Here is a 17,522-nt window from a genome sequence, read left to right on the forward strand (position 1 = left end):
GCCTCCCTTCTACGCTGCCATTTTTCTACCGCTTTTAACATTCACCGTATTATTTTTTACACTTATTCTCTCTCACACAACTTAATAGTAAAAGGTAAAGTATAGAGCTCCTCCTCATACACTATACATAGTGTGTAGGCGATAATATTTTTTTTTTTCAATTTTTTTTTTTTTTATAAAATCAAACATTTGCCTTTCATCACATCTCATATACCCTATCCATATCATCTATAACAAAAAAAACTTTTTCTTATTTTCCTATAAAACGTGTTCTAATTAAACATGTAAACATCTGGGTCCCCCCTCTTTTGTAATGTTATAACATCCTATCCATTTATACAAGATTGCCATACACACTGTCTATAGACCTAATGATGAGTTTGAAATCTGCATCAGAGATACTCATCAATCCATTCCACTCATAGATGCCTAAAGAAGTTCAAAAAGTTACCAAGCGCGAAACAAAGAAGAGAGGAAAGAAGGATCCTAATGCTCCCAAGCGTGGTTTGTCTGCATACATGTTCTTCTCTCAAGATAAACGTGCCCAAGTCAAGGAGGAAAACCCTGAGGCCTCATTTGGTATGTGAAATCACATTTTATCGTATTGCACCATCTGATGCATGTGTTCTACAATAGGTACTCTTGGTAAGCTTCTTGGTGAGAAGTGGAAGGCTATGAGTGACGAAGAAAAGAAGGTACATACTCCTACCAAATGTTTATTACACACAAAAACACTAACAACATCCAATATAGCCCTACATTGACAAGGCCGAAGCTGATAAGAAGCGCTACGAAGATGAGAAGGCCGCTCTCAACTAAATACATATCTAGCAGCAAAACTTATAATCCATTCATATCAAAGATCGTTATAATGATATCCTCTTTTCTTTTATCCTTGGCTTAAATCAAATAAAAATCTATATATTTCACAAAAACACACGCACATACAGTGTTCTCACATACAAACACGCGCGTCTATATTGGTTTTATTGGTTGGCTCACTAATATCTGGTATTATTTTGTACTTCAATCGCTCTTAAATCCACGATCACCTGCCGCATTATCCTGATTATCGTCCCAACTAGCTTGACGATTAAATGGTCTTCTGTTCTGTTGATTTTTGTGGCTTCTGAAAGGCTTTTCATCATTGAATCGATTGGGTCTTCTTTCACTATCGTTTTCTCTTTTAAATGATTTTTTTTCACCATAGGAGCCCTCTCTGTTGTAATATGCATTGTTGTCGTCTTTTTTAAATGATCGTCTGTCTCCATCGGATCCATCAAAACGTCTGTTAAAAGATCGTCTTTCTACGTCGTTTTCTTTTTCAAAAGGCTGTCTTCTTTCATTTGCATAGCTGCCTCTGTTTTGTGATTTTTTGTCCTCGTTATTGTAATTTCTTCTGAATGATCTTCTGTCTTCATTATTGTAATGTCTTGTAAATGATCCTCTTTCGCCGTTTGATCCTTTGAAATTTTTGTTGAAAGATTCTATATCCTCATTATCGAAAGATTTTTTGAAAGGCACTCGTTCATTGCTATATGATCTCTGGCGATCGCCATTGTAGGCCCCTCTGCCCTGTTGCTCAATTTCACGGCTAAACCTTGAAGACCTTCTGTAGCCAAGATTGCTTTCATCGTCGTCAAAAGATCTTCTCTTATTGTACACATCATTTGACCATTTGTTGCCGCTGGTGCTTCTTTCTTGTCTTTTTGTCGAGATGTCTTGTACCTTACCATTCGTCTTATTATCCCAAAACTTCTTGGGATTCCCTTCAGGGATGTTGTATGTCTTTTTAAATTCCTTTCTGCGCTCGCCCATGGCTTCATATCGATTTCTCTCCTGTCTCTCGCCATCTTGTGCTTCAGGAACGTACTTGGATTTCAAGATTCTTCTGATGCCTTCAACTGAAAGCTTGAACTCTTTTGATAATGTTACTGCATTATAGACTTCAGGTTGCTAAAAAGTTTTTGTTGTCAACGTCAAGTACAGTTTGGATGCAGAATTTACTTACAGTGGCCGCCAAAGCACGGATCTTCTCCATAGTAGGCCGCGATACTCGCTTCTTTGGAGCCCAATTGGATGCTGCTGCGGTAGATGCGCCTGTCTCGCTTGAGAAGAAGCGAGCATTGGCAGGTTTCAAACGAAAAATTGATTTAAACATAATGGAAAGAGCAAGTAAAACAGACTTGCAGGGGCGAGAAATTTTGGCATCGGCTGTTCAAGTAAGCTGACAGTCTCTGTCTATCCATGGATTGGTGCTCTGGGCTTGGTGTTGGTACAGCTAAAGAGGGCAAATGTTAGCCGAAAATACTTTATGCGATTCAATTTTATTGATATTAGCTAATAGTATTATTAGATGATTGAACTCGGACAGTAACCATTCACACATCCCTAGCTTTAGAGCAAACTCATCTAGATTTGACAGATGCGCTCCGATCTAAAGCTTGCATGTCAACCCAGACAAGTGTTTCCAACGTTCAAAGCATAGATATAGGCGGTGCCATTTGTTGGATATCTCACATTAAACCAGGTAATTGCAAAATCACTAAATATCTCTAAATGTATGAGATTAACTAAGTAAACATTGCAGTCGTACTAATGATCTGAGAAACAGAGCTAATGTAGCCAAGATATTAAAGAAATATCCTTGTACGCTATAGTGTATTTCGATCTTATAAGTTTTCAATAGACTGGCATTTTTAGATGCAAGACTTCAAAAGAAAATAGCATTTCCAAGGATATTACTATGTAATTCGCCACCTATTTTCTATTGGCTTAAAAAGCATTTATTATTGCCTTCATCATGATTGAGTTTGCCAGCCTGCTCCACCAGCCAAAATTAATTCGAACTCAGTTTTTTGTTCAAGATTGGTAGTTTTTCGACTTGATTGAACTATTTTGCATGGAAGATGCACAACGTAAATGGCCTATTGCTGAACAACAGGAAAATGATCCTACCTTTAGCGCCTTGGGTTATAACATCGGTCTTCTTCTGGACCAAGAAAAGGCGTACGATCGGGTGAACTTGGAATATTTGACGAAGGTATTGGGGAAATTTGGGTTTTCTTTTCAATTGCACCCACCTCTTCACTTCGACTCATTACTCCTAGTGTACGCGGCTCAATCAATAAACAAAATTTCACAAAAAAAATGAACTATTTTGCACGATCCGACTATATGAAGTGTGATGATAATCCCATGCTTCCTAATACACTCTTGAAGTATTTTTCAAGGCGCATCCAATGGTACCAAGTAGGATAGATGTATTGAATAAACTTGTCGAGCAATTTATAAAAATATGAAAAGAGGTTTTTGGCCAAAATATTGAAATTTTACATATTTAGATCCCACAAATATAATTTCAGAGGTTGCGTTAGATCGATAGAAACATTTTGATTTAAGATATACCAAAATAAAACTCTTCATTTTGGAGGTCAAAAACGCGATCGTTTGATTTTCGATGAAAACCATGAGGAGTACCTCATGCTTTTTGGTCGAATTTTGTCCATGCTTTTTTTTTGGTCCCCAAAAAGTTGAGCAAAGGGTGTCAGAAAGTAACTGCCAGATGGGAGCAATTGTTTGGTGTCATTCTGATAATCTAAAGCGGCCTTGAGCGCGAGAAAACACAGCTCAAATACACTCATGTTTTGCTGTATTGGGTACACTCTGGACTGAAAAGGGATACTATCTGTATGATGTCCGTATATGAAATAGCTACGTGTATATGTATGTAGAGCATCACATAAGAATCAGATCCATAGATAATATAAAGGGTTTTTTTTTATGTGTAAGTGGAGGGTCAAAATGAAAGTAGCAGTGTTATAATAAGATGAACAAGGGCAATCGGTAGCACGAGCTGCCACTGCGCAGATTATTTTTCACCGAAGAGAAACGAAGGTAGAGAGCCATCCAAGTCATAAACACACTCGTATACTATAGTATTTACAATCGTACGTCTTTATTATGACTTTAACACACATTATGATCGTGTTTCACCACCAATTCCACCATACTTGAAGTAATTAGTTTGGAAATCTGGTAGAACCGAGTCGAAATCTTCAGTAATAGCATCTGGCTCGCCCTGGCGATGCGTAAAGTCCATACAGGCTTGCCCTTGTGACGAAATATAGAACTCTGGCTTGATCCAAGTATTTGCATGACTCATGCTGGATCGTTTCGCTAGATCCCAAGGGTGTTCAGGTTGATCACCATGAATAAAGTGCCTTTTGTCCGTGATCTTGAGTAAATTAGCGTGTACAAACAAGATGGTGTCGTCGTCTTGATCACTACCAGGAGCGTATTGTAGCATCGTATGACCGCAAAATCGATTGTTGACCATGGTGCCTGCCATGCCAACAAAGGCCTCTGTCATATGATAGGGCATATCCAAGGCTTTCCACGCATATTTGAAAGTATCTTTATCGCCATTCAAGAATTGAAAGTAGATTTCGTAATGTTTTTGCATGTACCACGCCAGTTGCAAAGGAACCCACGATTTCTCCTTGTCAATGACCATCTGTCCAGACTCTTGCTCCCATTCATCCTCGCATGAAATGTCCAATACGTCGAATATTTTGTTCTCACCATGCGTTTTCCTATACAAGTAAGCCTTATCAATTCACTGTTGCTGTTGGTTCATTTTCCTCGCTTGAAACATACCAAAAATCTGGCCAGAACAAGGCGCCTGTCGCTTTGTATTCAGGCGTGTCAAACAAATAGGTGGGGTCGTGTGCTGGTACGTTATCAGAGTCGAGGTATAATACTTCTTTGAAGGCTGAATTGATGACAGCGGCTGCCTTGATCTGAAATTGTTTGTCTGCATTTCTTCTGTGGATGATGGGTCTAACTAATTGAGGATCTGATAAATCCCTGGGAGCTGCGCCTAGATTCTCGAGCTCTTGTCTCATGTGCTCAGATGGCTGTTCGTCAGATAAATGCCATACTTCAATGTTGAGCTGACAACGATGCATGTGTCTCAGTAATTTGATCGCTGTCAGTGTGCGGTCAAAAGTATCTCTGTTGCCTGCGACAAGTACGATGCCACGACCGGATACGGTGTTCGGTATCCGAGTGCGCTTCACACTGGATACAAACTTTTGCCATCTTTTTCTGTAGACTTGAATGGTTGCTTCGCTCAGGTGTCTCCAGAACTCAATGTGAGCATTGGTGTGGTTGGGATCTATGTTGCGGCCGACTTGATCAGACTTGCATTCATTGGATTTAGGCTTTTTCGTTGGGAGGATGGGCATTTCTGCCGTCGTATTCTGTGGTACGGTGGTACTCGCTGTAGCGGCTGTGGTTGTGGTTGGTAAATGGTAAGAAGTGGTGTATATGCAGTAGACTAGGAAAATGACAAACAAGATGATGAAGCCATTTATCTTTGACCTCGAGTTGCTGCTAGTTAATAATGCCATTTTTGTCAAGTTGTGTGAGTGAGTGAGAGGGAGAAAGAGAGAGAAAAAAAAGAAGAGACGAAGCTATGATGTCTATCATATAATGGGTTTCAAAATATTTAATGTTTGGGATCGCCATGATGATATATTACTCTCTTGGCGCTAAAACCTAATGCCCTTTTTTGGGGAAAACAAGACTCGGACAAAAGGTAGCGATGTATTACAAAAATGACGTTAGTTTACACAAGGATATTGTTGTCCATGCTCTGGATGAGTGCATAGCCTAGTTGTATCATGGCCTCCTCCTTTTCTTCAGCGACAATGGCGCCCTGTCTCTTGCTAAACGACGTCGATCCTTTGGCCAATGATTTGATCTGATTTTGGCACTTTTCGTAAATGTACTTGGACAGACTATCGTCTTCATCTCGCTTCCTTATTTGCTCCACCTTTTTGCACAGCTCTGCAATTTCATCCGATTCATGCTGAATAGAAATGCCATGAGTTGTTTGAGCAGCACCGTGCTACTTGACAAAACTTACCTCAAGAATGATCAAATCATCGTTGGTAGACAACCCTAGCGCCTGCATCAGCATTTGGGCATCCGGTGACAAGATCAGCTTGGCCGACTTTCTAATCAGCAAACCCCATTGAACCAGAGATTGCAGCGTGGCTTGGTTGTACTCAGTGGACAGCACTTCGCTATAAATGGTCCTCCTCCCACTGATCAAGTGCATGCCGATCCATTGAGATAGCGTGGGCACCAACGACAAAGGCAGCGCTCTGACATCATTCAGTGCTGACAAGGCACACAGAGTGACCCAGAACGAATCGATAATAGGGTATATAAAGGATGCCAGCAAGCTGAATTGATTGTATTTCTTGCTCAAGTTCACTTTGGTCACTATTCTCTCCAGCATGTCTCCACTCTCGTTCATGTAATCTTGGTATTTCATCTTCAGTTGCTGGTACTCCTCCTTGATGTTCCACAACGTATTGAAATGATATTGAAATAGAGTTGCCAAGAACTCAAATCGCTCGATGAAGATGGATTCTGCTATTTTGGTCAGATTGAAAGACAAGTAAGTGGCCGCAAAAATTGCATCTAGAACAAACAGCTCGCGCAACTAGAAGAAGCGTGTTAGTATCCCTCCTATTCAACAAATACATCAGACATACCTGATTTGCATAATAGGCTAGCTGCAGAATACCCTCTGACCGAGTGTTGATTCTAAACGTGAACCCACTATTTCTCTCGTCCAATGTCACCAAATTCGAGTTCTTTTCCAGCAGGCGAATGTTGTAGAATATGATGGTCTCACTGTCCTCAAAATCTAAGCATCATCCGCGGCATATTAGTTACATTTGGTATGATCTCATTGATCAGCTCTTACCTTGCCAGTCCATGGAGATTCCTTGATCCTTGATGAAGCTATATAGGTACTCCAAGTGATCCTTCATGGTCTGCAAATCAATGCAGTTACCCCTGACCCGACTGTACAACAAGATGGATGCTACCAAGGATATGGGACTGATCACAAGCGCTCGTTTTTGCTCCTTTTGAATGATATTAGGCAACTGCACCGCACCTTCGCTGCCAAGGTCGTTCATGGAAATCGGCTTCCCTATGCCTACAAGTAGTCTGCCACAATGCATTGCTTGTTGTGCCGGACCACTCTTCTTTTGTTCTTCTTGCCATCCATTTCCTAGACTACGACTTCGTACTCGATGTGCTCGACTGTCACTTGGTCTCGATACTTTGGTAGGCGTTGACATGCGATGGGACGCTGTGGTTGATTTCGATCTTTCCAGTCCATTGCCGGTCCTGTTGAGTGCTGATTTTCCTTTGTTTGTATTTAAGTCTTGGGTGATTAATGAGGTAATATCAGGCACTTCTTCGTAAGATGTATTGATAGGTACAAACACGATATCTTGTTCAATGACCATATCAACGAGGCCGTCCTGATAAGGCATTTGGAAGATACCGGTCCTTGATCGTATCTTGTCTAGCAAAAGTGTCATCGCTCCACGCTCTCGCATCAAATGTTGAAGATAGGCTGAAGTAACTGCAGTTGTCAATGTGGATCGCGCGTTGGGATCTCGCTTGATAAATACCGCACCAGCAAGTCGCAAAAGATCCGAGAATGGGCCTAGAATAGCCAAGGCTTCGTCCAGAATCAGCGCTGGAATAGGCAGCTCGTATCGTATGGCCAGATACCACACGAGAACAGGGTCCAGCACAGTCTTTGACACAGGCACATACACGACACGTTTATTTTTGACAGAAGCTCGGATCTAAAATGCATCTGCATAAGCGATCTCATAATTTACCATATTTGTACATATTTACCTTTTCAAGACTGGCCTTGTCAATGTAGATGCCGCTAAACATACTTTTAAACAGTTTCTGCAAAAATGTGGCAGCAAACCAAGCGTACGGCAGTTGTGTCCTTTCCTGAATTCTGCTCAAAGATCGCATTGCTTCTTCCATGACCTTCTCAACGGGCATACCAGACCGCTTAGAGACCTACATCACGTAAGTGCTTTCTTCTTATTTGATGCAAGAGGGGGGCAACATACCTGGCGAATGGCCTTTCCAACGCCTGGGTCGTTCAATACTGTCACCTTTGTCATTTCGCTGTTTTCATCCACCTTTAGTCCCCATCGACTCTGAATTTCCTTCTTTTTTGAGCTGATTTCCAACGCCTCAATGGATCCTTCATCACACCAGTCTTCCAGGGTATCATTCAAGTATTCAATCCACATGGGCTTCCACTCTTTTTCTGTCTGTATCATCTTTGCAGGGTTTTTTAGGGAATTGATGGTGATGTCCAACATGTGTTGTATTCTCTGTCGCATTTCTTCATCAGTGTACACAACGCTCTTGAAGGGCGAGTCGATGATGGAGGGCGTGTTGGTATGAGAGTACAGAGCACACAGTTGGGATGTGGGCAAGACGCTTGTACGCATGTGATGGCCGCAATGCAAGACATACACATGGACCCCGTAACAGCTCTGCAAAAAGTAACTGTACCAATCCAGATGGTGTAACGTGTCTATGCCTTGCATCTTGTCTACCAGCGTATTGAATTGCACCGTATTGTACTGCCAGTGATGGCGGTTTTGTTTAGAAAGATTGTTGCGGATGTTGGAGGCCAGCTCCATCCACTTTTGCTGATCTTGTTGCTGATGATGATGAAAATCTTGTCGTACTGCAGTGCTGTGATAGTTTAAAGAGAAATTCGAGGTATTTGCTGTGGCATTGATGCCATTGATATGATTGCTGTTGGTGGTGGACGAGGATCGAAAGTAGTACTGCATCAAGAATCGTGCTTTGGATAACGTTTTGTTGCTCGAGAAATAGTTGTCGGCAGTAGGCAGCTTCTGGTTGTTGGGTATAGCATTGCATGGTCTAGTCCAGTAGTCTTGAATGGCGGTATATGCTTCGTACCAGGTAATCGGCTGAGTGAACACTGACGTTGACATGTTGAAAATGTAGGGAAAATAGGGTGCGGTAATCAACGTCGAGCTCTTTTCAGACATGTCGCTTGCAAATGGCACGACGAATTCAGGGCCGGGATAGACAATGGTGGGTATAGAATGGACAACGCATTTCGCCACATAGTCCACTGGAATCACACTTGCCTGTTGCTGTCCTTGATCTGGCTGAATGATGGGAATCGAATGGCCATACAGAGCCAACCAAGAAGACACGCCCGACATGCCAATAGTCCACCCTGGCATTGGTTCCAGCGCAGCAGGACCTATATAATGAGATCGGAAGATAGCCAATGGATAAGGCTCTTTTCCACCCTGAATCTGCTCGTTCCTGACTTGATTTATCCTCTTTGCAATCAAATGTTCCACGAGTGCTTTTGTAAATAAATGTAAGGTCGAGAACTTTTGCAGGATCCGCTTAATAAGGATTGATAGCTCTGATATTGTGATACAAGAGACAAATTAATGTTTCCAAATGAGGTATATTTAAAATTCAATATAAAGTACCTTTTTCATCTGCGCCAAGAAGTTGCTTTAGAAAATCCTCTGGGTCACCAAATCCAAGATCATAAATGTATTCGAGGATCACTGTGTCGTCGCTGTCTTGTGGTGTGTCTTGGTGAATGTGGATTGGCGACATATGAATGAACGAGCCTATTTCAAAGTAATTAGTCTATGGAATCGAATCAAAGCGCAACATGCCAACTCACAGACATCATCACAGTTGTCTAAATAGTCCATCAATCGAATTGTGCCTAAAACATTCGTCTATAAAGTGTCAATGTGTCGTATTCGAGTCCACAAGAGCTGTCCTACTACCTCCAAATTCCACTCCAAGGAATTCTCATATTCTGAGGTACATGCGCAATGAATGACAATGTTGGTATCCTTCATCTGAACGCTGTCTTCCATCGATAGCCCCATATGTGACAGAGACAGATCATAAGATATCGGGACGAGCTTTCGTCTCAACGTATCTTTACTCATGCCAAAGTGTTTTACTAGCTTCTGAAACGCCTACATGTTGTGTCATTTAGTATTCAGTCGACGCAATGCCGAGAGAAAGCACCTACTGGCGTATTAATGATTTCATCCAATATGCGCTGTGAAGGACTTCCAGCCGGGACTCTTTTGGGGCGAATAAGAACATAGACCTTGTCGATAACATCGCCAGCTTCCTTGAGTAATTGCCACAAGATGGACTTGCCTACAAATCCTGTTGCGCCTGTAATAAGGATTGTTTTATTGTTGTAGTACTCTTTCATTGTAGGTGTGTAAAACTGAAAGAGAAAGAAAAGGACTATTGTGTGTGTTGTACATGCAGAAAAAATATCAAGCTTTAAATTTTGTCGGGTTCTCGAACAAGCTGAAAGGAACCATGAGAATGATTTCCATAACCATTTAATTTAGATTCAAAGTCATGTTGAGCTTTTTGTGGGCACCTACCCTAAGCATTACCATTCGATTGTTTACAATCCTTTGACTATCGGCTTACATCATTGCCATGGTTGACTATGCTTGAACGCCCAATGTTTGCATTCTATTTGAGATCATTGCTGCCATTTCCGGGATAAATATTTGCATTTCTTAGACGCTGAAATTACCCCTGAATTTTTATTTCTTTTGGACCAAAAGGCCCTTCATCATGTCAAAGCTATTGCCATCTGGTAAAAGACCGTATAGTTTGCCCTTCTTTTCAAGACTTTCCACTTGAAGCATGCCAAAATCTGATGTGATTCCAACAATCTTGACTTGCTCATTATTATGGGTTGTCAATGTTACGACAGTATCACTGAACAGAAAGATTTAGCAAGTTATGGCCACTCGTAAACCTCCATTTTGTTTTACCTGTGTAGCCATCGTTGATAATATCTATCAAGGAACCAAGTGCCCATGCCTTTTTCACAAAACTCGTTGTAGTAAACTTCAAATTTCACCAAAATACCCGCCAAAACATCCTCTGCTGACAGTCGAGAAGCAGATGGATTATATTCGCTAATGATATCGTTGATGGAGACAGTGGGCTCAGCATTGGACAGATTAATACCACAGCCTATAGGTGTAACAGTGTCAGAACTGCTGGTAGTGGGTTTTAATGTCAAAGTATTACCTATCACCAATACGAATTCATCGTCAACAAACGTCGAGTTAATCAGTAAGCCTCCTACTTTCTTCAATCCATCGGATCTGGTCTCTGTGTAAATGTCGTTTGGCCATTTCAATCGAAGAGGTATATCCTCATATCCAGGTCTGGTTCTTATGCTCTCCACCACAGCGAGAGCAACGATATACTGAATGAATACTACTGGTGCGTGTCTAATATTCACATTGTGTCGAACCACCATACTGAATTGCAGTGCTCCAATTTGAGACACCCATGAATTTCGGCCTCTTCCTGCATAACAGTCTCTATAAGCAAAAGAAGACTATCCAATATGTCTTTCCCAATTACCTCGACCAGCCACTTGATTCGTAGCCAAGCATACCAAGCCACTTGGTAATGCTTGTGAGAATTTGAAGTTTCTACATACAAGAAACAATGTGAGTAACAAAAAGCAGTGGAGACACATCCAACAACATACTTGTCTATAATGGACTGTGTACTGCCAATCACTTCAGCGTACAACACACCGTTTCCAAATAACAGCCAGCCGCCTCCACCCCATTCCAAACCTCTCTTTCTTACTAATTGCTTGTAGTAATCCTCTAGATCAAAATGTGGCGTCAACGACTTGGACGGGTATATAGGCTCTGTTGCATCAATGGTGCTTTGATACACGAATTCAACCACAGGCGGCTTATCTTCCTTTATACGACAGAGTGATAGCAAACGAGCTTGCTCACTAGGAGCATCGCCCAGAGCAGAAATATGGAATATATCATGATTGTCCTCTAGGATGTGCGTTACGGGATTGGCCTTTCTCAGCAGATACGATGCTGGTTTGTACATCCATTCCTTCGTCAGGCCTGAGAGATATAGTGGTGTCATCTCGGGCACCTTGTTCTCCTGCACAATTGTATTTTCGACAGGCACAACATTCAATCCTATCAAAGCGAAGGAGGCACGAAGAAAACGTTTTCTCTCTACTTCAGACAATGTCAATTCGCAAAGTATGTTTCGTACAGTTTGGCTAACAGCACTGCCATCCGCAAGTAAGAGGTCTTGTGATGAGATATCGTACTCGGGATGTGTGGCAATCAGCAGCGCATGACCTTGACCAACTTTGCAATGGACTATTGCTGCAGGTTGTTGCTCTGATTCAGGCAAGTTGCTAGGTTCTTTGTATCGGCACAAGACTGTGACATTATCGAATCGCTCAGGATGCACAAAGTAACCTCCTCCGTTATAATACATGTTGATTTCCTGAGGTACATCTTCTCCATGGTAGTGTGGCGACATTGTCTCTCGGTCCAAACCAACAGCTACTGATCTAGCTCCACTCTCACTATTATATACAAATCCAGGGTAGGTGGTGCCTCGGCATAATCCTGGATAGAATCCCAGTTCTCTTGGTTGAATGATCTCCATCAGTGCTCTTCCTTTTTCGAATTCGATGCTTGCTGAGGCATAGTAGGCACCAGCACATAAGCCTAAATACCTACCACCTTGCTCCACAAATGCTCTGATACGGGCATTTGGTTCTTCATTCAAAGCTTCACAGTAGGGCATATCTCGACCACCTGGCATAACGAGCATAACACAACCTACTTCCCAGGGTTCGTTTTGCAAGACTGTGCGATCAATTTGTATAATGTCATAAACATGGCCCAAGATTGCTTTGAGTGTGTTGTATGTGTGCTTTACTGAATTAGGCGAAGCTCCAAGGTCATTGTAAACTAGGATGTTCATCAAAAAGTTAAAGAGAAATATGATACTAGAAAGAAGAGTAAAAAAAAAGCTTGGTATCCATTTGGAGATCTTTTCAAGAGCAGATGGTTGAAATGTGGGAAAACCTTAGACCAGTAAAACCCCTTTGCTATTTTGGGGCAGCAATGGTACCTGTTGTCTTTTGACGTTGATAACTTCCCTGCTATTTCTGAGTATGATTTTGCATAGATATTAAACGCGACATGTTTTATTTCATCCTTATATATTTTAGCCTCAATTGGCGTTCAAAAACACAGTTCAATCAATTGCTATTGATACTTCAGATCTAAAACTAATTGATTCGCTCGATAAACTTAAATCATCATCAGTAAGACGCTTCCTCACTTTCTGTAATTTAGAATCCTGCTGAGGATTCATCGGTGCAATAGCAAAGACGTATTGGAAAGCAGTAATTACTGAAGAACAGCTCTAATGTTACTTTCATTGCTGTCTTAATAATTAAGAAACTACACACAAAGGTTGTGCACCTGGCGGTACAATTTCCGTCTTGGAAATATCTATTTCCTTAAAAAACATCTCATAGTAATCATAAAAACATTTCACTTTATCCAAAGTAAGTAAAACTAAGCAATACTATGCAGGATCGAACCTGGGGCCTCTAACTTCGAGGTGAGATATTCTTCTACTGAGAAAGATTGAGCAGGAGGAGCAGAGATGCGTGGTGGTATATTGATATCTCTTTATTCAGAGTACAAAGGAGGAATATGGTGATGCTATCAAATGACTAATCTATATCCTGGTTCCTGTAGCGTGATAGACTATAGCCTTTCGTTCCTGAAAGCGGGTTTCAATTCTGACAAACGTTCTTCCGTCAAATTTATTGTGAAAAACATTCTATTCTGGATCCTCGTTGCTGTTCATTCCTGACTGGTGGTCCATGAGTTTTCACGCAGCACATCCTCGTTAACTTGCTTAAGGCTTATACAATTATCCCGTATTCAAGATCAAGGCACTACTGCTACTACGGCATTGTCAAATAATTATAAATGTCTTCGAAATTTACTAGTTCTAAACCTCATTCAATCTTGGAATAATAACAGTAAATATGTTCAATTCTAAGTGAACTTCCTCTATTTATACCTCGTTATTCTAAACAAAGATCACTGTGTCGAAGTATTATAATATCTATATAACTTTCCCACCTGGTGATAACTTTAAAAGACATTATTCCTCACATTAAACAGTTGTACAAAAGATTGTGTATTGCACGAAGTCTGCACATTATCTTACTTTTATATAAACAAGGATTTACGGTATATTGTATCTATATTTGAATAAACTTTTATTGCAAACACAAAATTATATTAAGTGACAGATCAATAAGAAATCAACTAGTTGTAGATCTTCGTTGTTCCAACCTCTTAGCCAATCAGATTGCTTGAAAACTCCGCTGACCTAAAAAAAATTTGCGAGGGTTTCCCTCTGTTTTGATGTGAGGCAAAATTTTAAGCTCCGCTATATATAGCAATATAGCTGTTACTATCATCAAATTTCCCTCAGGTGCTAGAGCATGCCTTACTTACACCACCCAGCTTTAGATTCAGGCGTTGAGACTCTCAATCATCACTAAAGTAAGTAGCGATAACCAAGTGGAGACAGCCTATCCATCTCCTAGTCTCGGATAAAGTCTTGTTGAGCTTCAGCGATAGGCACATCCACCACAACGTAATAAAGAGGTATGCTTCGAAAGAAACATAATAAAAGAAAAAAGGAAAAGAAGAAAACAACATACTACTATAGGGGTATAGTAGCATGTAGATAAAAAAGGAACACTCACACAAAAAAGCGAGTCAAAAGAAAAGCATTACAACAAATACAACATCAAAGATGTTCAGAACAGCTCGTTGTTGTTGCAACAAAAATGCATGCATGAGCAATGTGCATGGTGGTAATAGTCGAATGTCAAGCAACACAAACACGCACAATTGCATGAGCAACAGCAGTATTATAAGTGTGCAATACAACATAATGACTATTGTTGTTTCATGTGAAGCGACAGAGGCAACACAAACAACAACCCACGGTTATATAACAAAGTAGTATTACAAAGGCAATACAGTTATATAGCAGTGCATCATGCTTGTTGTTTGTACATACGAAACAACAACATCGCAAGCATGCGTTGAGCTGATCATATCACAGCCAACGAAAGAAGAAGAAAGCGCAATAAGGCAAACGTCACGAATGCATTATCACGAGAAAGGAAGCAGTAATAATAATATAAACATTCAAAGAAGTTTTATATCATTGCGACCAGAAGAAAGAAGATACTTACCACTTACCACAGCCACAGATACATCAGAAGAGTATAAGCAATTACCAGACATAGACCAGAGAACGAGCATGCACCAAAGATAGCAGACCAGGAGAGACCAGACTAGCAACAGTAATACCAGCAGCAACACCAGAAGCAACACCAGAATCATAGAAAAACCAAAGAACAAACGACACCAGAGACCAGACAAAGATTAAAGAAGCAGCCACCAGAAATAAAGACCAACGAAGCAACCGCCAGAGATAATAAACCAAAGAAGCAAATAGCAGAGATAGCAGAGATAGCAGAGATAGCAGAGATAGCAGAGATAGCAGAGGTAGCAGGGAAGCAATGGCAGCAGCATCCACATCAAACAGGCAAGAAAATTATCGAAGCCTAATAAACAAATTCAGTTAGTATTCATTCCACGCCTTCCAGTACACGTTATCGAATGGTACCTACTATATTCCACTTTAAAGAAGCAGTATCAACTACTTTTAACAATACAAGGCCTTGTTATCAGAAGCTAGAGTGTTATTTTCAATCAAAACGGTCCCCAAATGAATATGGTGTGGAATACATCCACTATGATCTGCATTCCGACAGTTCATCCAGTTACCAGATTTAGATATAAACTGTATGTACACTGGATTAGATGTACGATATCGATTTATACTATGATCATGAGAAGATATGGACTTCAGATACGCTAGTACTATAAGATTCATACTATATAAGATATAGGCTATAGATGGCACCACGGACATGGATGGCACTATAGACTTATACTTGTATTCCGACATTGACTACGGATGTTTACCATATCTGGATAGGCACCAAGATTAATGCAATATGAGCTTGTTGCTTCAGATGTGCACTTCATGATCCACGCTATAAGACACATGCTTATATCCGTGATACTAGCTACAGATACTTTATGTACTACAGACTTGTACTATATATGAGACATGCTATAGACATGCATACGATATGCTATAGACATGCCATATATCCAGATACATGCTAAAGATGTATGCTTAGCGATATACACTCAGATATGTACTATTAATATAGACTAAGAAGACTGTACCTATCGGATACATGCTACTAGATCGATATTAATTATCCTTATAGAAAGGATAGATCAGGGTACTTCGGATGAGAGTCTAATTATTCATCCAGACAGAGCTAAATCATGATTAGCTTGCTGGAGTTGTCTTTTGGCATGATTAGACATTAGTTGATCTGAGTTGACTTATTTGTCAATCTAATTAATAGAACTTTTATCCATTGTTATAGTATATAAGAAGGACCATCTACCTGGCCAGTAGAGAGACTTCAGTTTACTTTACACCTGTCAGTTTGATAATAAAATATACCTTTATCAAGTTGACATTACTGTTTTTTTTTATTCTTTTTTTTCCGTGAATTTTAGTCTGTAAAGCCTCAAATTCCACATATGGTTTGATACTAAATGCGATTTGCAAAAAGGACAAAAAACGAGGGTATGGAAAATGAGAGGGCGCCCTAACCGACGTCACGACCAGTAGATTTTGGCCTCAGTCTTCTGCCGAGGAGGCAGCTTTAACTGCTGCACTTTAATTTAAATTTCTGCAGTGGGTATTTTCGTGTTCAAATTCGACCTGATTTCACATTCTTTAAACGTTTTTGCTAAAATTGACTATGAAAATTGCCGTGGTTATACTTTAATTTTTAATGCATTTATAAAGAGTCAATGAAGGCGCATCGAATGATGCTGACTACTTTTAGCTTTCAGACCAGAAATTAAGAGCAATCTTGAAATATTTAAAAATAGGTTTTCTGTAGGAATGTCAATATTTAGCATATGAAAGTCTCAAAAAAGTACTTTACAATGTTGCATATCATCTTTACGGTCAATTTGGTCTAATATGTATTATAGGAAATGTCTTGAATCTCGGGGTGAAAAGCGCGATCGTTTGATTTTTAAGAGTTTTCCCTTGCTAATACTCATGAAAACATGAAGATTTTCATGAATTTGCAATGACCCAAAAAAAAAAGAGATAAAGAATCAGGAAGTAAAGCGTGGCTAAGAAAAGGCGTGTGGTGCTATTCCAAGCTCTCAAAACGCTTTGTGGCATGAGTTATTCTTGCTTGAAAATGGCTAGATTTGAACAGAATTTGACCTGCAAGTAAGTCGTTGTAGGTTGCATTCCCAAACGGGTAAGTAAGCCACATGTTTACTGCTTGATAATCCAGATATTCAGCATTGTACGAAGTTCAATTCTTAATCAATTGATGCTTTTATTGTAAATGTGGAATACATCCACTATGATCTGCATTCCGACAGTTCATCCAGTTACCAGATTTAGATATAAACTGTATGTATACTGGATTAGATGTACGATATCGATTTATACTATAAGAAGATATGGACTTCAGATACGCTAGTACTATAAGATTCATACTATATAAGATATAGGCAATAGATGGCACCACGGACATGGATGGC

At 40.2% G+C, this 17,522-nt stretch overlaps 5 protein-coding genes across 5 annotated transcripts; 1 reads left to right on the forward strand and 4 right to left on the reverse strand.

The window, feature by feature from the left end:
- Positions 1-425: 425 nt before the first annotated feature.
- Positions 426-819, forward strand: ATC70_004431 (uncharacterized protein; the record flags this gene model as incomplete). Its single annotated transcript, XM_064823734.1, has 3 exons — positions 426-579; positions 637-695; positions 754-819. 3 exons carry the CDS (start codon positions 426-428, stop codon positions 817-819), a joined length of 279 nt encoding a protein of 92 aa, XP_064688559.1.
- Positions 820-1,026: 207 nt separating this feature from the next.
- Positions 1,027-2,161, reverse strand: SER33_1 (D-3-phosphoglycerate dehydrogenase 2; the record flags this gene model as incomplete). Its single annotated transcript, XM_064823735.1, has 2 exons — positions 1,027-1,956; positions 2,012-2,161. The coding sequence occupies 2 exons, from the start codon at positions 2,159-2,161 to the stop codon at positions 1,027-1,029; spliced, it is 1,080 nt and encodes a 359-aa protein (XP_064688560.1).
- A 1,818-nt stretch (positions 2,162-3,979) lies between these two features.
- On the reverse strand, positions 3,980-5,414 carry ATC70_004433 (uncharacterized protein; the record flags this gene model as incomplete). Its single annotated transcript, XM_064823736.1, has 2 exons — positions 3,980-4,595; positions 4,660-5,414. The coding sequence occupies 2 exons, from the start codon at positions 5,412-5,414 to the stop codon at positions 3,980-3,982; spliced, it is 1,371 nt and encodes a 456-aa protein (XP_064688561.1).
- Positions 5,415-5,632: 218 nt separating this feature from the next.
- Positions 5,633-10,153, reverse strand: ATC70_004434 (uncharacterized protein; the record flags this gene model as incomplete). Its single annotated transcript, XM_064823737.1, has 10 exons — positions 5,633-5,875; positions 5,933-6,517; positions 6,570-6,724; positions 6,785-7,685; positions 7,741-7,917; positions 7,971-9,325; positions 9,396-9,542; positions 9,599-9,656; positions 9,708-9,905; positions 9,962-10,153. 10 exons carry the CDS (start codon positions 10,151-10,153, stop codon positions 5,633-5,635), a joined length of 4,011 nt encoding a protein of 1,336 aa, XP_064688562.1.
- Positions 10,154-10,502: 349 nt separating this feature from the next.
- ATC70_004435 (uncharacterized protein) lies at positions 10,503-12,738 on the reverse strand (the record flags this gene model as incomplete). The annotated part of the gene is made up of 5 exons (XM_064823738.1): positions 10,503-10,680; positions 10,737-10,941; positions 10,999-11,283; positions 11,341-11,411; positions 11,471-12,738. The coding sequence occupies 5 exons, from the start codon at positions 12,736-12,738 to the stop codon at positions 10,503-10,505; spliced, it is 2,007 nt and encodes a 668-aa protein (XP_064688563.1).
- Between the last annotated feature and the right edge of the window lie 4,784 nt (positions 12,739-17,522).

This window comes from Mucor velutinosus, assembly GCF_035048745.1.
Source record: "Mucor velutinosus strain NIH1002 chromosome Unknown tig00001540, whole genome shotgun sequence".
In the NCBI taxonomy this organism is placed as follows: domain Eukaryota; kingdom Fungi; phylum Mucoromycota; class Mucoromycetes; order Mucorales; family Mucoraceae; genus Mucor; species Mucor velutinosus.